Source organism: Heliangelus exortis, chromosome 1, assembly GCF_036169615.1.
Source record: "Heliangelus exortis chromosome 1, bHelExo1.hap1, whole genome shotgun sequence".
Classification (NCBI taxonomy): Eukaryota; Metazoa; Chordata; class Aves; order Apodiformes; family Trochilidae; genus Heliangelus; species Heliangelus exortis.
The window spans coordinates 26,635,019-26,659,131 of record NC_092422.1 but is presented as its reverse complement, the minus strand read 5'-3'; the positions used below and the strand labels follow the sequence as shown (position 1 = coordinate 26,659,131).

Here is a 24,113-nt window from a genome sequence, read left to right as displayed (position 1 = left end):
GCTCAAACAGGGCATGCAAGGAAGTTGCTGACTGTATCTCCATGTGTACCTTTTTGTTCCTTGCCTTGGATTTGCAGGCCAGTGGCATGCTGCTTTGCCTGGCTCTCCATAGAGCTTGGAGCCTACAGGAATTTGGACAGAGTGGTACAGACATCGCCGACAGAGACTCAGATCACTGACTATCCCTTTAAATGCAGCCTCATGACTTAAGTCTTTATTCCACTACCTATTAAAGAAGGAGGCAAGAGGTACATAGGCAGCTTCCATTCAGACACCCAGAAGGACAGAGAAAGGCAAAGACCATTTAACAGAGCTGACTGTGAGTAAATGCGAGGCATTAGAGGTGCTCTCTAGAGCAAAGGGCATGGAGAAAGATTTGTAGGAAATCCTGAAGTGAAAGAAGGTGCAGTGTTTTTAAAAGCAGACTTGCATGCAAGGTACAAAAGGTGGAGTTTGGTATAGAAAGCTAGTCTGTCATTTTTAGCATTATTAATTTAAATATTAATTGAAGCATCTTTTGATACAGCATTGACCAATGCTTGATTTCCCATAAAAATATGAAACTGTGATTTTATGATGCAAGCACTGGAGCCTTTTGTAGGTACAGCCTTTTTTTCACTTGGATAAACTTCATAGGAGAAATATCTGGAAGGGGAAATTTGAAGCCAGCCTTTTGCAAACCTGGATCAAAAGCCCAGCCTGTTCCAGTTAGATATCTGCAGGATGACCAGGGGTGACCTTTCTTCTGGGAGTGCTGTGTGTGACCCCTTCAGCATGGAGACAGCACTAAGGTGTCACAGCATCTGTGCAGGTTTTTAACCCTTTTAAAATAAGGTTCTCTGTCTCCACACACTGAAATGGTCAACATCCTATACAGTATAGCATTCTGGAAAACTCATTTCTTGTTGGTCAACAGAGTCATCAGAATGCCCCTACATTTTAATTTTTTTTTTTAAAGGCAATAGCTACTGGGTAGAGCTGGACAAGTATTTTAACAGTGATCATTATTATTGCAAGTTATATCTTAACATGGATGGCAAGAGAAAGCTCTTCTGTCAGCTTGGCCTACTGCTTTCCTAAATAAATCTGTATTATTAATTGCAGGTGTGATTAGCAGCTGGAGAGTGTTCCCAGCTCAGCTTCATGTTGCCCATTTCCTTCTCTGCATTTATCCTGTCTGCTTGGTGCTTTACCAAAGGAAACAGCATCTCCTATGATGAGCTGAAAGAACTGAAGACTGAATTTGCCATCAAGCTCTACAAGCATGTATCTGAAACAGAGAACAGAACCAACCTGATACTCTCACCAGCAAGTGTGGCAATTTCTTTGGAGCTGCTGCAGTTTGGAGCTCAAGGAAATACCTTTGCAGAGCTGCAGGATGCCCTCGGATACAACATTCATGGTAATGTACTGTTTTAAAAAAAAAATACTTCTTGTCTTTATGTTCTGCAATAAATTCACAGCTTTACTGAGGAGACAGGACTTGTGAACCTCATATTCAACTTCTGACTTCTGTGTCACTGCAGAATGTATTGCAGGAGTGTTTTCTCCATTTTTGATCCCCAGGTATCAACCAGACAAAGGAAACTCAAGGGAGAAGTTGATATGCATGTTGTTACTCCTGTTTTTTCTTGATCTGTTCTTACTCTTTTATTACACCAAAATACAACTGCACCTAGAAAAGCTTTTATCATGAGCAGCAGAATTGCTTCTGGTTTCTCAGGGCTGTATTGTGTCTCTTGTGTCCTGGACTCCTCTGTGTCAGGACAATGACAAGCAGAGGACAGTCATTTTCTCTGCTACCCCATTAATAAATTCTATAAAACCTATAGAACATGAAATAAGACTTTGCACCTTATTCTAATGTTATTACAAATGGCCCAAAAGATGCAAAGTTGTTAGGAGACTGGCAGAGATATACATTGACAGATGGATGGTGCAATTGCATCTTTCCCTGAAAGCAGGATAAAATAAAACTCTCTGGGAATCTGGAAGGGATATGAAAAAGGCAGATGTCTTAAAATCCAGCACTGAGTCAGCTGAATTTAGGGATATTGTTTTCATTTTAGCTCTCGATTATCCTACCATCTCCCATCACATGTCAAAAACTATCTTACATTATGGGCATTATCAAAAGCAGACAACTGCATCATCTTCAAAATTTGCTGCTTACACACAAGACTTATGTAGAGAGATGACACAGCTATTTCTAAACATCAAATTTTATCTCAGTGTATGCAAACTAAAGATAAAACCTAAAGCCATTTCACTGTCCTGTGCTGTAACCTGCCTTATCAGTCTGTACAGCACTGATATTCAAAAGCAACACAGTAGTAAGGGCAAACTCTGCCTGAAATACTCAGGTACATCTGCATGTACATCCATATTATCAGCAGTTGCTACAATGAAGTCTTGCCTGTAAGACTCCTGTTTCTGTAAATTCAGGTGGGTAATTTTAAACAAGATTAATTCCTACAAGGGTTGTACCTTGCTTGACACTTCTGATCATTAGGAGCTCAGTTATTAAGAAAGAACCTTAAGAATAACATTGCATCATAAAATTCAAGCACAGATCTCTACACAAAATGTAACCAAAAAAAGTGCAGAGGTTGTTAATGTCTTGCTGAGCTCTTTTTGGCTGTCCTACTTCTCATGTGGCACAACATATGAAGAAGACATTTTATTTCCATTTTAGTTGTCTGTGGCACAAGCCACATGAGCTTTGGCTTCCAGTAATATTAATGTATAATGTGAAAATAAAGTAGGATGGGATCTACTGCTATTGGTTATAACAGCAGAATTCTCATGACAGAGAAGGAAACCACTTCCTCAAATGGTTTAAAATCAAATAAATACCAAATACTTAGATCAAATTCCCTATCAGATGAGGAAAACCAAATCCCATTTATATGCCTATGTGACAAAATTCCTTCTTCCCTCAGATGTCTGCATTAATATTTCTGTTGGTCTGTCCCAAACAATAGTGAAGGATGTGGTTAAAACCTTAGCAGGCTGAAAACAATGAAAACATTGATGGTTCATTCACTATTCATGGAGAATCAGCTCTTACACACACTTGTAATCTTCTTTTAATGTTTGGAAGATTTGTTCACATTTATTCTAAGAAAAACAGTCTTTAAAGGGATGTCTCTCTAGATAGCACAGATAGAATGACATGTTTTAAGATGTTTCTTTTTGTTGTTTTATTTTATCCACGGTAGAGTCTTTTAAAGCAATTTTGGGCTGCTTTCTGAGTAAGAATTCAGGACTTTGGTTAGGTAAGCACTTTGATATGACTGAAGTTACAAGCTCAGGATACCACACCTCACGTTAACATCTGCTTCCTATTTACTGTCTTGGGTTTCTCACGTCCTCCAGAGAGCTTGCCAAATGCTCCTGCAGTAATGCAAAACACACGAGAAAAGGAACTTTACCCCCCAGGCCATGTAAGTTTTCATGACATGTGTTCAAGAACTTCAGTATTTTATCCTTTAAAGAGTAATAGGTCTAAATTTTAATACCAAACTTTCCCACAGGTGATTAGTCATCCTGCAGGTTATCAAAGGAGAACTGTTAAGTCAGAAAAAACACACTGGAATCTCAGGTGACCCCAGCTGGTAGATGTGAAACTCTCCTTCTACCCTATCAAGAATCTGAACCAATGTAGCAGAAGTCTCCTGGTAGCTGGAGGTTTGCAGAGATCACAGGTTACAGTGGTTGCCCTTGTCCTGACACTCAGCTTGGGACAGGTCAGTCCAGGAGGGGTGGACTTCCCTGGTTATCCACCCCAAACTGCCCACGTCCCAGGTGGCAGCCCAGCCTGACCTCCCTCCAGCACTGCCCACACTCACAGGCATCTAGAGAAAGTGGGTGATTCCTCCCCTTGGCTGAGGTGTCCCTTGGGTCAAAGTAAGATTTCCAGTCAGTCCATAATGGTGAATCCTGCCATGGCCACAAAGGGGTCAGGCACCTGGGAGCTGCCCAGGCCACCCTGAAGAAAAGCAGAGGAGCACCTGAGCCAAGTACAAAAACCTGAAAGACTAAAGAATAGAGCTTAAAAGGATCCTGGAAAATCAGAGAAACGTGTGAATAGGACATAATCAACACAGAGAAGTGCAAATTCTGTACTTAGAGGGTATAATCAGCCATTTGAATTGGGGGGAAATTAGCCAAAGCACAGTGTTTTTAGGAAAGGATCTGAGGGTACTTAGGAGTTAAAGATATGGATGTTGAATGGCAAATATAACTGTGCTTCAGACAAAGCAGACACTGTTGTTGGTTGTATAAAAAGAAGAGTCACTTGTAGCACACATAAAGCAATCCATCATGCACCTCTATTTAGCCTTGCCAGGACTCATCTGCAATCCTAAGCCAGTTTTGAGCACCATCCTTCAAGAAACAAAACAACACATGAGGGCAGGGGGTAGCAGAGACAGATCCAGAGCAGTCCTGGGGTGGGTGGCACCGGTGTTAGAGGGAGAGAGCAGAACTGCAGCACTGGCACCTCAGTCAGTCAGACCTAAAGGCACCAGGTATCACTAATGGGAACCCAGAGAGTTTAAAAAAAAAAAAGAAAAAAAAAAATTTCCTTATGAATTTTAAGAGCTGTGTTTGTATAGTGGTGTGAGCCACTTGATTTATCTGCACTAGAATGATTTCTACAGCAGCTTGAAGAATGCTTTCCCATGCATGGGGCATCACCATCCTTGCCAGCAGTGCTTGGCAGTAGCACCCTGTAAAGTCAAGGGTGCTTCAGTGCTTTATCTTTCAGAGGACACCAGTGTCAGCACTGGAGCTGAGAGCTGCAGAGCTGTGGTGCAATCCTTACTATCTTTAGCCTCACCATGCTAATTGCAACTTTCCCCTCTCTCCTGCCTGGCAGATCCAAGTGTGGAGGGTTTCTTGCATGCAGCGGATGAGGGAGGGACTGAGCCCAGCCCAGGCAGGGTGGTTCAGCTGGCATCTTCCTTCTTCGTGGATGCTGGGGTGCAGCTCTCACCCCACTTCGTTGCACGTGTTGCACGCTGGGCAAACAGCAGCCTGCAGCAAGCCAACTTCACTGACCTCAACAGAACCACAGCCCAAATAGAAGAATGGATCACCGGGAACCTCAGAGGTAGCGTAACAACCCGTGAGGATGTTGGCAAGTAAACTGTAAAATAAGGGCATTGAGAGGAATCACATTTAGCCAAGTATTTTTGTTGTCCAAACCAAGGCTGACAGCCAGGAAATCTAATTCTTGCACGGATGCTCATTTTTGATGTGAGGAAAGAGCTAGAATAGGTCTAAATCTCTGAGCATAAATTTGCAGTATCAATCTGGTAATTACCAGACTGGCCTTGTTCCTCTAATTTTGAGAATGCCAATCCTTCCCAGTGTTTTCAGTTTTAATGAGGAGCAGCCAAAATCCCCAGGGACCAAGTTAACTTTGTTGAATGCTTGCATGCTGCTGTGGGGAACACACAGGGTCCTGAGCTCAGCAGTCAGACTCTGGATTTAAAAAGCCAAAGTGGAAAATAAAAATAATTTACTTTCTGTACAGGCAAGAAAAGTAATGAAATGAAATTCTGTGTAAATGAAAAAATAATTGAAAAAGCAAGTCCTTAGAAGCAGCAGGGAAAATCAGTCCCTGATTTGCCCCATCAGCTTAAGTTATGTGAGTGTTAATTTGGTCATCAACATGTAAGGTGATTTTAAACACACACATTAAAGCTACTGTTGAAAACCAAATTTGTATCCTTCTCTAATAACCTGTAATAAGTGATCCAGCTTCATGATAGGGAAGTGTTGCTCTAGAAGCAAGTGCTAAAATGGGAGTTCATGTTTCATGCATATCAATGAATCAAAAGTGGATCACATTTCCAAAAATTTTGGAGATACCCAAAGTAGGATCAGTTGAGCAGCCAAGTAAATAGGAGTAGGAGAGGGGGAGGATTGGGATACAAGCTTCCGTTGTCTTATTTGTTTCATAAAGCAATCTGTAATTATGAATCCATTCCAGGACAGATTTCTGGTGCCAATGATGAAGTACCCCAAGGTTCACGTGGGCACCTTTAAGCTAGAAAACCAGCTGGGGCCAGGACATGCTACTGAGCATGGGGCTGCTGTCATCCATGCTGTTCAGTGAGGAGCATCGTTCTGGCACAGCTTTGGCCCTCAGTATTGACCAACTTGAGTTTGGTTCTTGAGAGAGCACGAAACAAGAGGTGATCTCAATGCCTAAGTAGAGCTGGGAAGAAGATATAGGGTTTAACAGTGCCTTGTGAGTTGTGTCTCTTGCCCTTAGGGACAGATACTGAGCTTGACTTGCTTTATTTACCCACGCAGACCTGGTCTTCAGGCCTGGGCAAGTTGGACAACTTGTATGTTACGGTAGGATGTAACATTAAATTTGTTTTTGTTTGAGACCTGCGAAACAAAGTCCAACTGTAGAAGGGTCGGGTGCAAGCAGCTTTTATTTGACAATCGTCACAGGCAAAATGATAGAGCCAGGAAAAAGAGGAAGAGAGGAAAAGGAGAAGATATAAAAGAGAGAGAGAGAGAGGGAGAGGGAGTGACCACCAGGGGTGCAGCTGCCCAGCGAGTTTCTTCAGGACATTGTGCTGATCCTGGGCAGGGTGTGATGCAGAACAGTGATGGATCATGGGATGATGACACAGCCCCAGCATGGACAGCCATATATACCCCTGAGTTCCTTTTGTTCCAAAGGGGCAGCTGTCAGTCAGCTGCCACAGAAGCCAGGTCCAGCAGCATCAGAACCATTGCAGACAGGCTGCCTGGAGGGCGGGAGTTTCCCCAGAAGGTGTCAGTTCTTATCTCCTTCCAGGCACCACTCCCCGCTCTGTTCCAGCCCCCTCAGCCAGGTACATCAGCATCAGGACAATCAAGGTGGCTTCCTCCACCCTGGGCAGGGTAATCGTGCCTGGAGGGACATCCCAGCATTGAAGGGTGACCCTCAGAAAAGGGGTGTCCACCCAGCCACTAGTTCTCTCTTTCTGGGTGTCACCCCCTGCTCATCCCTGGCCAGGCCAGGTCCTCCAGGGCTATTCACTTTAAAATTGTTCTTTTGAGACAAAGTGAGATCAGACTCTGACACTGTATGTCCCCCCTCCCCACCTCTTTTCCTTTCAGATGGGGATGTGCACGGCATGCCACTGGAGAGTGCAGGGTCACCACTCAGCCAGGTCACCTTGGTGAGCACCATGTACTTCAAAAGCACGTGGCAAAAGAAGTTTTCCTTTATGGATACCCAGATGTTGCCTTTTACCACGGCGGAGGGCTCAACCCTGAAAGTGCCCACAATGCATCACACGGATGAAGTTAACTATGGTAACTGTCCCTGACCCAGATTTGCTCTGCTGTACAACATGGAGCAGTTTTATGTATTTAATTTGCACAGCTACCACACTAAGATTGACCCAGCTCAGAAAAGTCTGAGAAAACACCCCATCAAATGAAAAGACCACCTTGGTGACCGAGATAATCTTCCAGAAGGGAATGGGAGAGACTGAGAATACAGCAGGATACAAAGTTCTTTGCAATAGCATGAATTCTGTTAAATAAAGCAGCTGAGGAAGGGAAAACCTTAAGAAGCCCATCTGAACCCATGAAAGAGTTTTAGTTAATACTAAAATTATACCAAGCCCCAAGCCGTTTGATTTGTGAGGTGGGTAAGAAATTTTCTGGGCCCTCAGCTGAATCATTGTGAGCAAGAGAGAGAGGATACAGTGTCACCATGAGCACCAGGACAGCACACCCACCCCTTCTGTCTTTGTTCACAACCTGTCTCCAAGGATGTACAATGCAAATGTTCAGTGCCAAATTCTGCAAGAAAGGGAAGAGAAAATTTTCTGTCCTTTATATCCAATCAGTGGATGATCTCAGTATGGGCCTAAGCAGAATAAATATAGGTCAAACATTTATTTGTGTAATATAGATACAGTGTATGCTCCTTTCAAAAGTTTGGACTCTTAGGGTTGCTGGTAGTAGAACTCATGCTGTAGGCTTAATTTTCTACCATGAGGAATTTTGCCATTTAGTTCTACAATCTCTTTCAAAATATAAAAAGCTCCTTTCCCTTCCACCCTTTTTCAGAACTGCACTTGGGTAAAACCCTTCTTCATTCCAAGTCTAATTTCTACCCATTTCTGTCTCTTAGCATCATGTCAGCTTTATTCTTCAGTTACATAGTTTCTTTTCAGCTTTGATATTTACTCTAATTCCAATCACTTTTACCTGTAAATAGTGCCACAGTCAAACAATGTTTAACGTTTTACTTAAAACTAGATGGCCCTTTTGTCAAATTCATTATCAAGTTTAAAACTTACAGCTTTGTTTCCTAGGGACTGCTCAATATTGCAATTTGTCTCATTTCCCTCTGTGATTTGATTATTCTTTTTACAGGGTACGTACTAAAACTTCCCAAAAACCTAAACATTCACAGATTATTTTTTTCTTTTTTTTATATAAACTTACTCCTGTTTTCCAGTCATGGGAAAAAAATGAATCTATAGTCTATTAAAAAGTCTTTGGTGACCTATTTGCAATCCCATATCCAAGTTCTTTTCATTTTCTGGGTTGGTGATCAGCCAGACCCCAGGACATTATTTGTCTCTCTCAAGTACTTTAAACTTTGTTTCTCTCTCTGGTGTTTCAATACCGCCTGTTTTTATCTCATTTCCACTAGGAACCTCACCATTATCCTTTGCTATATCATTAGATTATTTATTTCCTATGCATTCCAGAAAATAACTGGGATGAATCTAAAAAATAAAATAAAAAAATAAAGAATAAAAAAAGTTACAGTGTTCAGCAGCACCATCCTATTTCCTTTTCCCTCTTATTTACATGGTTAAAACCTTTTACTTTTCTGTGCAACAGCTGCATCAAGTAGGTAGTTGGTAGCTTGTTACTTCTATGCCTTTTTATGTCTGAACTATAATTCACGGAGCTAAAAAACCACTTTTTGCAACTTTCCACTTTTTGTCCTTACTGTTATATCTACCTTTGTAGTGTTTCTTCTTCCAGGACATCCTGGTGTGCCCACCATGCTTCTCCCTCCTGCTGGGACTGCCACCTTCTGAGTCCCTTCACACCTCTGACTCCCATCCTCTTTCCATTTGAATTTTCTATATGTTGACTTTAGAGAAGAGTACAGACTTTGCCTTTCCAAGCCCCTACACCTTCTCATCCTTGTTGTTGAGCAACAAAAGTTACTGCATCTCCTAATGATCTTTCAGCTCTGGGTGATTCTGTATCCCCAGCAGAGGTTTTGCTACTTGTGGTACCTGGAACAGCCTCACCCCCCACAGCTTTGCAAGTTATTTAGGTGAACAAGCAGGTTTCTTGGGACTCACACCCACCTGTTAGCCCAGGAGCAGACCTTTTCTCTGAATTTTTCTTTTAGTAGAATGGGATGAAGAAATGAGAGGCCTAAAATGACTGAAGGTGGACTGTGTGCTTACACAAATGGAGATGCTGTGCAAAGACCAGTGACCAGAAATGTAGCAGCTGAACTGCACTGACTGACTGGATATTTGCTCATGAGCCCCTGCAAGCTTGATGTAACATCAGAGTTGTGTCGTGCTGATTTGCCTTAACACAAGAACTCCCTCCTATTTTCCCTTAGCATCACATATTTGCCCAGAAAAGGACAATTAGTCAAAATACTGGGATTACCTTTCCATCCAGCCTGAAGTGAGTGAGCTCTCTGCAGCTGGAGAGACTTTTGAGGAAAGTTGAAATGAAAGGGACCAGTTAAAAATTTGCTGACTGTCAGATGTGATAGGCTCAATTCAGTCTTTGTCACTAGAAATGCCAGAAACATTTCTAACAAATCAGTTTGAAATTAATACAAAATACTGGCTCAGTACAACAAAACAGAAGCATGAGATAACTTCCCTTCATTATAAACTGACAGCAGCTGTCTCCTGTCCAAAACACAGGGGAAGAGAGAGAAACTGTGACCTGTTATTGATCACAGCATTTACAACTGTGTTTATCCTTTTAACGTGGCCAGGCAGAAAAATCATCCTGGGGACAATTAACACTACTGGAAGAAAATGTCAACATTAATGTTTACACATTCCTTCTAAGCATTGCAGCAATGTTACAAAATCAATTTTCCAAGCAACTGTATTTGAATAGTGATTTAGCATATGTATAATCCTCATGGGATGCTCAACATCAGTTCAAGCAAGGAGAGAGTCCCTTATAACCCATCACTGCTGTTATGAGCCATCTGCTGACTCAGGCTTGGGTTGTGGCTTTTCAGGCTTTTTCCCCTGCTTGTATGATGATGCAAGATCTGTATTTGCCCACTCACAGGCCAATTTCAGACCATAGCCCTGGAAGCTGTCAGTGTGATGGAGTTACCATACCTGGGGGAGAAACTCAGCATGTTCCTAGTGCTTCCCAGCCACAAAGGAACAACTTTGTCCCAGGTCGAGTCTCACCTTTCTGCTAAAACCATAACCCTCTGGGCCAACAGCTTAAAGAGAATGAAGATGGACATTTTTCTACCTAGGTAAGTGATATTAATACTCTTGTTAGCTTCACTACTTCAGTTGTCATAGTTCTGTGTGATAATGCTGACAACAAGCAATGTATGAGGCAAAATCAAATGAGGGACTTCCAGTTTTGCCACTCATCACGTAATTCAAAAAGTTCAAATTCTTTCTTAAGACCTGAAATGGTAAGCTGGAATGCCAGAACTTTCCAGTATGCTCTGTGCTGTTGTAAAATACAAGTATTTCCATTGACTGTAGGATCAGCTTTTACCTAGAAGTTGTTTGGAGCATAACAATCCTTTAAAGATCTAAAAAAGAGAGAAAACATTTCTGGCTCTTTACCACACTCCATTCTTTTTTCTTTTTTTCCTGAAGGAAGAGTAAATATATAACCTTTAAAAAAAAAACCCAAAACCAACAAACAAACCACACAATAGTTTATTTTTACTACTTGCTAGTATACTGCAAAAGCACTCTACAAAGAACCCCCACCAGACATATCCATCTTTCTGTACACAAAGCAAGTTTCAGCCCTCTGTTTTCTACCTTAGTCATTAGCTGTTGCTACCAGATTCACATATCCTGGGAGTATTTTCTATCAGACAGAGAAAAATTAATTCAAATGAAACTGCCAGCAGGAGCCAGGAGCAGGAGGGTCTTTTGTGGCTGTACCTATTGTATGGCTCAGCCTGGAAAGGCTTCATTACACCCCTCTTATAATGCATTCCCCACCTTAACAAAGCACTGGAAAACAATTTGTACATCAATATCCCTTTTTTTTTCCAAGATAATCTTTTGAAAATGTTTCCAAGGGCCCTTTGCTACATCTGAAAGATTGTTAAAAGAGGACATTTGGGGAAATATGGAGCTCATGAGTCGAGAAGACTGAGAGGCAGTCTGATTGCAATAGATGGAGGGGAGGGATTCCTCCTGTTAACATCTTCAAGTGAAGATGAGTCCCTTTTTCTGCAAATCTGATGGAAGGCACTGAGCTTGTGCAGAAATTGATGGATGAAACACAAAGGCTTGAGATAAATTGCATCTGCTCCACCTTTCAGCTCTGTGAAACTACTAATAGCACATTTAAATGAGATCTATCATATTAATTTCAGGTTCAGTATTCAAAGCCTTTTTGACCTAAAGACAGTTTTTTCTGCCTTGGGAATTAGAGATGCATTTGATCCCATCACTGCTAATTTTAAAGGTATTTCAGGTAAGAGGCTCAACTGAATAAAAACTGATCACTGACCCAATCATTGTAGACTCTCACATTTGAATGATTCAGTAGACCTGGGCCTTCTGAACTGATTGTACTTCTTCCTCTGTGAAACTCTAGAATACAATTCATACTCAACTGTTCTACTTTATTATTGGCAATTGTATTTTGAGCTGCTGTTTTGTAGGGAAGAGGAATTTGAAAAGGACAGGCTTGGGTTTGGTCTTGTTTTATATATTTTTCTTCTTTTTTTCCTCCCTTCTTTCTTTAAAATTGAAACTGAGAAGGCAGTGTAGGCTTGGAAAATAGATACTTGCTCAGAAATTTAGGATATTTTAGTAAAAATTGCATTCCTATTTGTGCTTTTAAATAGTCTTTTCACAATTAGAGATGCTGATCCATTAAGGCAGTGTTCCAGCTCCTGAAACAGACAAAAAAATTGGCACAAACAATATTGTAGTGTACCCATACTATGCTGTCTTACTGTTCCAGTGACTAAATTAAACTTTCTCTTTACTAAAATACTACTGTTAAGATTGTAAACTGTACTGGGTTTGGAAGTCCAAAATTATCCATCTCCTTTTGTTTTTACTACTTTTAACAACACAAATTATTTCAATTTAGTCATTTTTGCTCATAGTAAAGACTCAGAGTGGTAGCTGATCCTAGAGATGCAGAGAGTTCATGCAGTTCTTGTGTTTGTGAGTAAATAAATGGAGGTATCACACAAAGAAATTCCTTCAATTTAGAAAAAAACTGCTTTTACAGAGAAGTTGCTTTTTGGGGACAGACCTCAGAAGGCACACTACTTATGAGGTTTTTAATACCCCTTTTAAAATTTCATAGAAATCATGGAGTGGTTTGGGTTGGAAGGAACCTTAAAGCTCATCCAGATCCATCCCCCCTGCATGGGCAGGGACACCTCCCACCAGACCAGGTTGCTCAGAGCCCCATCCAACCTGGCCTTGAACACTGCCAGGGAAGGGGCAGCCACAGCTTCCCTGGGCAACCTGTGCCAGCATCTCACCACCCCCATGCTGAATTGTTTCTTCCTAATGTCTGACCTAAATCTACCTTCTTCCAGCTTAAAACCATTACCCCTTGTCCCATCACTACACAGCCTTGTAAAAAGTCCCTCCTCATCTTCTCTGTAGGCCCCACACACAGTTAAAGCCTGCTGCTTCATTTATTGCAAACAAATATTATACAGCAATAAAGTGCACAGAGGTGCATTTTATAAGGTTAATATCTATTTTAATAAGGTAAAAGACTTTGAGGAAATGAACTCCATCATAAACAATCTCATTTAGGAGCTTCTTTTCTATGCAACTTAACAGCTTTATACATCCTGTATAATGTGAAGTATTATCTTGTAGAAGTATTTGATCCTGTCAAACCCTGTGGTGGGTTATGGATTAAAAGGATTTGTTGAGGACCTTTACAGTTCTACTCTTCCACTAATCAGTTACGTATCATAATAGTAGGGTTATAGCCATGATGGACTAAGTCTTACATAAGGCAGTTTATAAGGAAGGTTCATCTTTTAATTAACCAATAGATTGAGTTGGAAAAAGAACAGGTGATTTTTCAGTTCCTCATCCATATGAGGCAGAAGCTGTAACCTTCGAAATACTCTCAGATCACACTTAGCAAACAAATGTGTTACTTCATTTTTTTTCCTCCAAAAGATGTTAGATATATCTAATTAAAAACAAAAAAACAAAAAACCCCACATATATAAATCACCTCCCCCCAGTTTTATCGTTTCCATCCTAGATTTTTAACCAGACAAAATTCTGATAGAAGTAGATAAGACAAAATGCTCTTTTAATATTTCCAGTTTTCACTTATATGCCAGATATATGCAATTGCCATATGCAGTGATCTATATTGAGATCTGAAAGAAAAGACCTCTCAACCTTCCCTGTTTTCTGCCCTCTGCAGTCAGCTGGGCGGGTGGTTTCATCAGTAGAAACGCAAGGACACCTCACAGCTTTCCTGGGCTTACACCAATAAAAACACAGCCAAAATCCTGTCAATCCCCCTCTTTCAGACTATAAAGCAGATCTGAATGATGATCATTCATTCACAGAAAATGATCCCATCTTTGCATTCACAGTAGAGATTCTCTCCTAAGAACATCACTGTCTGACTGAAACCAGGACCCACGTTTCACACAGAAGTCAGAGGCACCTGACAAAGGACATGTCCAGGCAGAAAAATTCAAGACACACGTGGGCATTTTAGCTTGTTCTCCAAACTGCCTGCACAGAAGGTCATGCTGATCCAAAAGCCATGTAGTTACACTACCTCAGCTACATGAGCTAGTAAGGAGCTAGTAAGTCCTTAGTATCACCCAACTTAAGTGCTCAGACTGTCTCTGCTCCCCCCTATTATGCACACAGTTGAAAACTAGGGAGCTGAGTCAAAATTAGAACTGAGGATCTTCTAATGTGAAAGGCAGATAAGAAGCAATTGAAAGGCAGGTTTATCCTGAGCTGGTTTTTTGAACGTGCTGCAGTGAATGAACCAGTAGAAGGTAGAATCATAGAATCATAGAATTGGCTGGGTTGGAAGGGACCTCAGAGATCATCAAGTCCAACCCTTGATCCACTACCGCTGCAGTTACCAGACCATGGCACTGAGTGCCACATCCAGTCTCTTTTTAAATATCTCCAGGGATGGAGAATCCACCACTTCCCTGGGCAGCCCATTCCAATGTCTGATCACCCTCTCTGTAAAGAAATTCTTTCTAATGTCCAACCTAAACCTCCCCTGGCACAGCTTAAGACTGTGACCTCTTGTCTCGCTGAGAGTTGCCTGGGAAAAGAGACCAACCCCCCCCTGGCTACTCCCTCCTTTCAGGGAGTTGTAGAGAGTGATGAGGTCTCCCCTGAGCCTCCTCTTCTCCAGGCTGAACAGCCCCAGCTCCCTCAGCCTCTCCTCATAGGATCTGTGCTCGAGTCCCTTCACCAGCCTGGTTGCCCTCCTTTGGACCTGCTCCAGGACCTCGATGTCCTTCCTGAACTGAGGGGCCCAGAACTGGACACAGGACTCGAGGTGTGGCCTCACCAGTGCTGAGTAGAGGTATTTGAAACAGAAAAAAAGCTAATGTGACATGTACTGTATTCATCATGCTGTCACTGAATTAGCTGCCCAGGTGAAATACCCAGCAGTTACATCATCCTTAGATTCTGCAGCAAAAAAGGTAAAAGTATTCCAAATTTATAATAATTTTTTTAAAAGTGTTCACAATGGAATTCAGAAAATAACTTAATTTCTGGGTGGTTTTTTTGCAGAGCAAAGTAGCCTTTATATTTCAGAAGCTATTCACAAAGCAGAGATTGAAGTAACAGAAGATGGTACGAAGGCATCAGGAGCTACTGGTAAATCAAATATATAAACTTTACACTTCACTTCTGAAAATGATGACTATAGAAAAAACTACTAGTCTTTTATTTAGAAAAAAACTCCAGCAACAACAAAACACAGTAGCATTTAAATGCACACTCAATTCAAACTTTTATATTTAGCATGTTTCCATTTTAACTTTGTAAATAACTCTGAAGCTCTTCCCTTCCCATGTTTGATCCTAGACTAACATACAAACTCTCAGGTGAAGAACAACTTTTCCTGCCAAGGCAAAGCCCAGCTTAAGAAAACAACCCACTTCTTTTTCCTTTAGTTAGATCTGTTTCCTAAGATCATAAAAGCAAAGAATGAAAATAAGTTATAATGTTTTGTCCATAGCTCCTGAACTGTTACAGAGTTTGTGTGTGAAGATGATCCCTTTGGTAGCATCCAAGGTCGTGACAGGGAAAGTTTTGTCCTCACAGAGTCAAACTTGTTTCTTAGGTACTTTGAGTTGTGGCCTTTGTGTGCAGTAGCTTCTCCTAACAAATAATTTGCTATGGACTACAGAGTCAATAAATGACCTTCACAAGCTGAATGACTTCTCAATAGAAATCTTCCATCACAGCTTTTCTAAATCAGGGGAACAAAATTACTGTGCCCTCCAACTTTTTTTTTTTTTCTTCTTCTTTTTCTTTTTTTTTCCTTTTTTTTTCTCTTTCTCTTCTTTTTATTTTCTTTCCTCTTTTTCTTTGTCTTTTTTTTTCTTTTTTCTCCTCTTTTTTTTTCTTTTTTTCCTTTTTTTTCTTTCTCTTTTTACTTTTTTCCTTTTTTTCTTTCTTTTTTTCCTTCTTTCTCCTCTTTCCTCTTTTTCTTTTTCTTTCTTTTTTCTCTTTTCTTTTCTCTTTTTCTTTTTTTTCTTTTTTTTCCTTTTTTTCTCTCTTTTTTCTTTTCTTTCTTCTTTCTTTTTTTCTTTTTTCTCCTCTTTTCTCTTTATTTCTTTTTTTCCTTTTTTCCCCTCTTTCTCTTTTTTCTCCTCTTTTCTTTTCTCTTTTTTTTTTCTTTTTTTTTTTTCCTTTTTTTCCTTTCTCTTTTTTCTTTTCTCTCCTCTTTTTCTTTTTCTTTTTTTTTTTTTTTTTTTTCTCCTCTTTTCTCTTTTTCTTTTTTTTTTTCTTTTTTCACTTCTCTTTCTTTTCTTTTTTCTTTTTCTGGTCACATGAGTTTTGCCAAAGGTACCCCCTGTGTGGGCTACATAGATATTACTTCTGTTTACTTCTCTTCAGAAGCTGAACATGACCTCAGGCTGTTCAAACATCAGCACAGCAAAGGGCAATTGTCAACCCCATTTTGCCTTCCTGCTTCCTTGTGCTGTGCTGACTGCAGATGTTCTCCACGTGCACACTGCAAACACTGGTGGTCCTTGACTGAAGATCAGGGCAAGATCTGGGTCTCTCCCGTGTCCCCACCTTGTCCTTTTTCTGAAAGAAAACCAAGAAGAAGTTGGGGAGAGCACCAGAGTGCATCACACCATGGTACCCCCAATGTTGGGCAGCACAGTGCAGACATCCCATGGTCATGATGCCTCAAGGAACCTGAGCACATCTGTTTTGGTGTAGGATTCCCCAGACAGCAGCTCTGAAAAAGATGCTGTAGGTTGTGTGGGTGTACAGTGAAAATTTGACATAAAAAAGTTTACCTTGCTACAGAGCTGTAGAGTTTGAAATTTTATGACAGTTTATGAGTTTTAAATTTTACAATAACTTTCATCTCTACTGGGGCACATAATCTTCATAATTTTTCTGGCAATTCACATATAAAATAGAAGCTCCTATGTCACTTCAATTTCATACCAAAGTGTAACAGCAGTGAGGCCTTTACACCATTGAAATCAGTATTGAATCTGTATGCCAAAATCTTCCTTAACTGCAGTCAGACCAAGATAAGAAACCACTTAAAAAAGGTATAGTTACATTCATTATTTACTTCAAAAGTTCTGGATCTAGTTGCATGGTGGCTTGAAAGCTAAAGTAGTCAGGTTTTGATTTCTAGGAGCACTGAAATAGTAACAGTGAAACTGGTTTTACTGAGTCTTACTTGAATTTTCAATTGCAGTTCATTCTTTTAACTGCTCAGTAAAAAAATCAAAAAATGTTTTTTACAATTTATTCTAAATACTGTACAGATAAACAAAAGAATTTGTTTAAACGAGACATATCTGAGTAATTGCAGAGCCATCATAATGCTTAAGGACTCTCTGTTTAACCAATACTTAACCCACTGCCAGAGAGCAGAAGGACAGGAGATGAAGGATACTTAAGTTTTGTTGAGAGCTTGGACAGAGAAATTCTAGGATGATGCAGATATTTCTCTGCTGTTTGTCTCTCATTCAGAAAAGGGACATTTCTGCCCTGCTTATTTTTTTTACCAGAGCAGGAATTGGCTAACAAGTTAGGCACCAGCACAGTCCAACTTCAGCAGACCTAAGGCTGTGACAACAAAAAACCCATATTAACTTTTCAATCCAAAGCCAGATAAGCCTCACTTCAGAAAAAAAACTGTTTTCAGCGTTGGATAAAGTCATCATTTTATCCTAAAAGCAGAGAAGCAACTTAAAAATCGCAGTACTAAGCATTAGAGCTAGAGGGCACTATAGAGAAGATGGAAGGAAAAAGGACACATTTTATTGAGGTTTTCTTCCTTGCATTACAGCGATGGTGTTACTGAAAAGATCTCGAACACCTATTTTCAAAGCAGACAGACCCTTCTTGTTCTTCCTGAGACAAGCTACCACAGGTATGCATGCTCTCTGTTTCAATAGCAGAATCCTTCACGAGCAGCACTGAAACCAGTAACAAGTTCTTAGTAAATAAAATGCCTTTCTTCAGTCCAAGAAATTCCAACAGCCATGGAAACAGCGGGTTTAGGAGGTCAAAAGCATAAACACAGTTTCATTTCTTTGAAAGGACTGTGCAATAGTCACAGAAGTCAGGGAAGGCAAATTAATCTCTTTTTTTTATTTTTATGATAATTATAGGCACTAGAAAGACTTTGTAGAACTTAAATCATAGAATCAGCTGGGTTGGAAGGGACCTCAGAGATCATCAAGTCCAACCCTTGACCCACCGGTGCGGTTGCTAGACCATGGCACTGAGTGCCACATCCAGTCTCTTTTTAAATGTCTCCAGGGACGGAGAATCTACCACCTCACCGGGCAGTCCATTCCATTGCCTGATCACCCTCTCAGTAAAGAAATTCTTTCTGATATCCAGCCTAAATCTCCCCTGGCACAACTTAAGACTGTGTCCTCTTGTCTTGTTGAAAGTCGTCTGGGAAAAGAGACCAACCCCCCCTGGCTACCCCCTCCTTTCAGGGAGTTGTAGAGAGTGATGAGGTCTCCCCTGAGCCTCCTCTTCTCCAGGCTGAACAGCCCCAGCTCCCTCAGCCTCTCCTCATAGGATCTGTGCTGGAGTCCCTTCACCAGCCTGGTTGCCCTCCTTTGGACCTGCTCCAGGACCTCGATATCCTTCCTGAACTGAGGGGCCCAGAACTGGACACAGGACTCGAGGTGTGGCCTCACCAGTGCTGAGTACAGGGGCAGAAACCCTTCCCTGGACCTGCTGGCCACGCTGTCCCTGATACAGGCCAGGATGCCATTGGCCTTCTTGGCCACCTGGGCACACTGCTGGCTCATGTTCAGCTTCCTGTCAATCCAGACTCCCAGGTCCCAGGACTAAGGACTGACTTCCACAGGGCAATTCAAATTAGAAATGGGCTGGATTAATATCTGAAGGAGTTAAAATATAAATCTTTCTCTATAAGTGAAGTTTATTCATACCTACACAGACAACACACAGCAAACAAACACACTTGAGTAGTAGGCACCAGGACTTCAGGGCTTGAATTTCCCTACTATTAATTCCTACCTCAGCAGCTTTTAGGAGGATATCTCAGAATTCTTGTGAGATCCCACCTGAGGTACTGCTTGCTTCTGGAAAATATTGAAATTACTCCAAAGCGAGCATGCAGTTGCAGTCAATCTTTCCATACAAACAATGAATAATGACAAATCTGCTCATTCTGGACTTAATTTATGTGTTTATACTGTACTACACTTTGAAAATGTAGTCCCTAACTGAACTAATGTTAATATTGCTTTCATTTACAGGTTCAGTGCTCTTTATAGGAAGAGTCACAAATCCTGCATAATAAACACTAGACAAGGACAGTCTTCTTTTCCTCCTACAATGAGCTTTCCCTGCAATGAAATTAAAGGCTACAATGTTTGTATTTATTAAAACACTGTTGTAAAGAGTATCGATTTTGAAAGCCTACGAGTGGTCAAGTCCTCCACTACCTTTTTCCTTTTCACGCACTACTGGATACTTACAGCTGTCCAGGAATCATTAGCACAGCAAAGATGAAGCTTCAACTTTATTCCCCTGTCCTGAAGTAAAAAACTCAAGCACAAAACTCAGGTTTAGATTTATCCCAGGCCCAGATTTAATCCAGCTGAGATTGTGAGGTAACAAGCAAGCAGCAAAACACTGTGAAAAGGCAATCAAGTCGCTAGGCTGTTCCAAAACTGACAGAACAGGTAGGAAGCAAAAATACCCACTCAAACAGCGACTAAATACCTGAATAAAGGTAATAGTCCTACCTTTACTACCTTTTATTTTACTTTTTTTTAAAAATGAGCATTGCATAGAATTGACATCCCTGAAGAACACTGAATGAGGCTAAAAGAAGAGTGTGGAAAAATGCAACCTGACAAAATTTGGGACACGTGATTATTTTAGTACAAGATTCAACTCAAGAGTCAATCTCATGTGCAAATTGTGAACCACTGCAACAGAGGAAAAGTATCAGAGGGAAGGAGCTCCCACTGCATAAAGCAAAGCTCTCCAGAAGTTAGGAGCATCTAGGCCAGTTGAAAGATATGGCCAAGAAGCAGCACCTTCTGCTGTTCCCAATATTTGTAAACATGTAAAAACCTCTGAGATGGAAAAACCCTGTGCAGCATTTCTCAAAGGCCTCTGACCCCTGCTTTACTGCGTTGTGTCCTGATAAAGTTGTGGCTTTTGTCATTGATGTGGATGTGCATTCAGTGCATGAGTTTGTCACACTCGTCACTGAATAGTGAAGTAGAAAGTACACAAGGTCAAAGGGTATCATCCTACTGTAGCTGCAATTCAGCATTAGCTTCTTTTCACTCATTTCTCTGATTAAGAACAGAAAATCCAGTGATACTGAACTGCTCTTCATTCCTAGAACAGAGATCTTCATCTATTAGAACAGAGAAGCTCTGGAAAAGGAAGACACAATGAACCATAGCAACAAAAACTGTACTCATTCCTACACAAAGATTAAAATAGAGTTTTTATTGATGGAATAACAAAAGTGCTTTTCTTAAATATTTTTCAAAATACATTTATACAACTTACAATAATATATCCAAAATAACTGTATATACAAAACATTACCTTGTTTAATGTATGTGCTTTTTTTTATTTTTGAAAATTACAAAGCAACTTTTTGGCAAAGTTCAACCTTAAGAGGTGATAGTTTTGAAGGTTGAATTAAGAAAAATAGAACCTGAGGGAAAGTGACATTGACTGAAGTCCATGACAAGCAAGAAGTTCTCTGTTTAGTTAAATAAAAATGTTTTTGTGATATTTTTCACATTACAAAAATAACAGAAGTGAAGAAAAAAAAAAGATGATGGGTACTTTTTTTATCAGTTTATAGAGCAGCTTTTCATTCTTCAAGGTATAGGAACTTGAGATAAGAGTGCATGTCAAAAATGAATGCAAGTAAGGACAGCAGTGCTCTGCTGTGGCTTTTGTCTTTTGTGCAGTGTCTCTTAGCTGCTGTTGATATGATTGACCTGATTTGATCTGCGATGGATTTCTTCCAGAAAGCTCTCAAGTTGTTCTATCAGCATTCGTTTTTTAAACCTGCATTGAAAAGAAAGCATAACCCAGTCATACACAAAACATTGGTCACAAACTTTTACTGAACCCTGGAAATTTCAGCTATTATTTTAGGTCAAGGGCATGATGAGCTTGTATACACCTCATATATACATCTCCCAAAGTTTTAGTGAACTACTTATTTTCCATTTAATGAGAGAACACAAAACTATGCTTACTACAGTCCATTCTAACAAGTTGCTGAACGTCATTTATCCCTCAGAAAGCCAGGAAAAATGGTTTAGTGTTTGTTGTCTCCAGAAGTAAAGTTCTGAAGTATAGAAATGAAACATGATGAAAAAAATATAATCCTAAAGCTGTCAAGAGCTTCAAGGGGTTGTGTGCCTTTGTGGTGCATTGACAAAAGTTAAGTGAAGTTGATACTAGTGAGGGAATAGGCACTAACACAGTGCAGAGCAAATTCCAAAGAAAGAAATACAAATTAAGTGTTTGAGAAATTATTATTTTTTTAAATTACAGATTTAATCCATACCTGGAGTTTCTGCAGCTGTATATCAGACTGATTACATAAATTCAGGCAGATCTTTTCTGCACACCTCCCTGCCTCAGAGCACACAGCTCTTTGCTGCTTCAAGCTAGTCCTCCCCCTGAGACATTTTTTTCATGTGAGAAGCCACTTTGATCAAAGCTTTTGGTAGCCATGCACATATTCAAAGATAAGCAGCAAAGATCACAGACTTTCTCAAGTCAGCATCGTTCTGAACTATACACAGAGTTCACTCCCATGGTCTTATTAAAGCCTGGCAAAAGCCTCCAGTCCCAGCCAGGCCTCCCAGTCCATGTTCCAGCATCTGTCCTAACTCACATCCCACAGAATTCCCCACAGTCCCAGTTTGACCATAGAGAAACAAGCTGCCATTCCAAACCCCTTACTATCTCACTGAATCCCCATGATTCTGGGCTCTGATCCTTCCTTCTCACCACAGTTCTCCTCAGTAACCCTACAGAAAGCCCACACTTCAAATACTGCTTTCCCTCTCTTCTTCACAACTACTCCCTGCTTACTGAAATGCATTAGCCTGAGAAATAGATAATTATTCCTTCTTAGTGCCTCTGGTGAAAGTCAAATTATTTAAGCTAGTAGCAAGGTGGTTTATTATAATGCAATCCTAGCAAAAATTTAACATGCTTATATTCTGGGCAATGTTACTTTCCAGGATACCATCAAGCCCTTCTGAAGCAGCTGCAGAAGTTAACAGCAAACATTTCCTAGAAACTTTTAACCTGGTGGAAGATGGGGAAAAAACACATTGCTAACTATTCTCATATTACTGATGGCATAAGAATTAAAGAGCACTGTATCACATCTCACTCAAAGTTCTTCTCTAAATAGTGAACCCTACAGAAAGTTGCTTTTTTTTTTTTTTTTTTTTTTTTTGAGACAACAGAAACCATTTGCCACATTAACTACTACTGCAATTAACAGAATTAAGCACTTCTTCTCCCCTCACAACCACCAGATTTGAACAGGGACTGTTTCTAAACACACCCGTTCCTGCTGAAACATTCAGGAGCTTTTTTAAGTCTGTGTTGAGAATCAAAGCTGAATCCAGGAAAAGAGAGCAGGTATCCCAAATTTATGGTATTGCAAAGTCAGCTATCAGTTAACAGGACTATCTTAAACAATTCTGGAGAGTCTAAAGATGTTTCCTGCAAAGAGCAGGGAACCTTGGTTAAATGCAATAGCTTGCCTGGGTAAGGAAAGAAGCAGAGAACTGCACAGAGATTTGTCTGCAGTGTTACCTGGCTGGATAAAATGAACACGTAATAAAAATCTAGCCTAGGAGAGAAGAGGAAGGAGATTAAGAGATTAAGTTGTTCCTGCACTCAAACAAATAAAAATTAAAGCTTAACAACAGCTGAGAAAAACAGAATTGCCAACTTTTTACACCAGTAGATACAGAAAACTGTTGGCTGTGGTGAGAGACAGGATTTAATTCTGATGCTTCCAACAGCAACATTCCACCCCTGCCAAATTTTGTAGAGAAAAAAATCAACTGAGGAAAAAAGATAACTGAGACAGAGAATCTGTGAAATAGAAGAAAAAATTACAGATGACCTGAAGAGCATAATTTTAGAGACACTAATATTCCAGCCCTGCTAAGGACTGCCACAGACTCCAGAAGCAGCAGTATTGTTTTGGTGTGCCAAAATATAATTGATAACCTGTATAATATAATGGATAACCTGAGGCTGTGGAAGAACTCTGACAGGTGATTCAGTAATAATACTGAATTTAAAATAAATTTAAATAAATTTAAAATAAATTTAAAATAAAAGCAAAAGCATGATAAAGTAACTGTTTCTGTAAGAAGAGAGTGTGATCTATAAATATCTATATGCGCCACTATGCTGGCAGCAGAATGCTAAAGGTGTACAAATGTCCAACAATCACATACCTTAAACACTCATCATGGTTTTACCCCAAAATTACATTGATTTTTATTTAATTATAAAATCTGTTTAATAATGCCACAAGAAAAAAAGCTGGCTACAAAACCGGATTACAGCAAAAACAAAAACAAAAATAATCAACTATTCTTCGATGCTTCTGCAATAAGCCTCAAAATTATTTATATTTATAACCAAGGAACACAATGGAATTATTAGTCCACATCAGCTCAAAATCTATAGGCTCCAACCATATTTAATTACATGGTTTCTTCCTTAACATGTAGGGTGCTAAGCAAGTATGGTCAGTCTAAGGATGTTGTAAAGGAACAGTTTCTACTTGGTTTAAGTAGAACACATGGTTTAAGTTCTCAGCAAGTCTCTGCTCCAGTGTCAAGCTATCTCCATATTTCCACAGCCTCAGACAATACTAAAATATCTCTGAAGAAAACAAATCTGTGGGGCAAATACATATATTTATGGAGCAAACTTGGATCTCAAAAATATTTTTAGGATGAGATTTTTGAGTTGATGCAGAATAATAAATGTCAACTTTTTCTGAAAACCTGATTCACAGTAACATGCCCTTCCATCAGTCTTCCAAGTACATCAGTTTTCCAGTTCCAGCAGTTTTCAGCAGTTTCACACTTAAACTTT

At 40.1% G+C, this 24,113-nt stretch overlaps 2 protein-coding genes across 9 annotated transcripts in view; one reads left to right on the top strand and one right to left on the bottom strand.

Moving 5' to 3' along the window:
* The first annotated feature begins 237 nt into the window (after positions 1–237).
* On the top strand, positions 238–19,389 carry SERPINE3 (serpin family E member 3). 2 transcript variants are annotated; one of them, XM_071738659.1, is made up of 9 exons: positions 238–319; positions 1,105–1,402; positions 4,883–5,116; positions 7,132–7,329; positions 10,327–10,525; positions 11,621–11,721; positions 15,024–15,110; positions 17,785–17,868; positions 19,241–19,389. In XM_071738659.1, the coding sequence occupies exons 2-9, from the start codon at positions 1,144–1,146 to the stop codon at positions 19,279–19,281; spliced, it is 1,203 nt and encodes a 400-aa protein (XP_071594760.1). In that variant the 5' UTR covers positions 238–319; positions 1,105–1,143; the 3' UTR covers positions 19,282–19,389. The 2 variants fall into 2 exon arrangements, with proteins under 2 accessions (XP_071594760.1, XP_071594766.1); XM_071738665.1 differs by having other exon boundaries at positions 285–403.
* A 1,049-nt stretch (positions 19,390–20,438) lies between these two features.
* Positions 20,439–24,113, bottom strand: part of INTS6 (integrator complex subunit 6) — a 44,464-nt gene continuing 40,789 nt past the window's right edge. For 3 of the 7 annotated variants that reach the window (XM_071738649.1, XM_071738644.1, XM_071738651.1), the window contains exon 17: positions 21,037–23,231. In XM_071738649.1, the coding sequence (XP_071594750.1) occupies positions 23,114–23,231 (118 nt within the window). In that variant the 3' untranslated portion in view covers positions 21,037–23,113. The other 4 variants (XM_071738637.1, XM_071738627.1, XM_071738605.1 and 1 more) reach the window with 2 other exon arrangements.

Excerpts from the sequence above, each read along its gene's own strand:
- SERPINE3 (XM_071738659.1), top strand. The coding sequence starts at position 1,144 with ATGTTGCCCATTTCCTTCTCTGCATTTATCCTGTCTGCTTGGTGCTTT. Across the intron at positions 11,722-15,023 it reads TAATTTTAAAGGTATTTCAG|AGCAAAGTAGCCTTTATATT; the intron begins GTAAGAGGCTCA and ends GTTTTTTTGCAG. Across the intron at positions 15,111-17,784 it reads GAAGGCATCAGGAGCTACTG|CGATGGTGTTACTGAAAAGA; the intron begins GTAAATCAAATA and ends CTTGCATTACAG.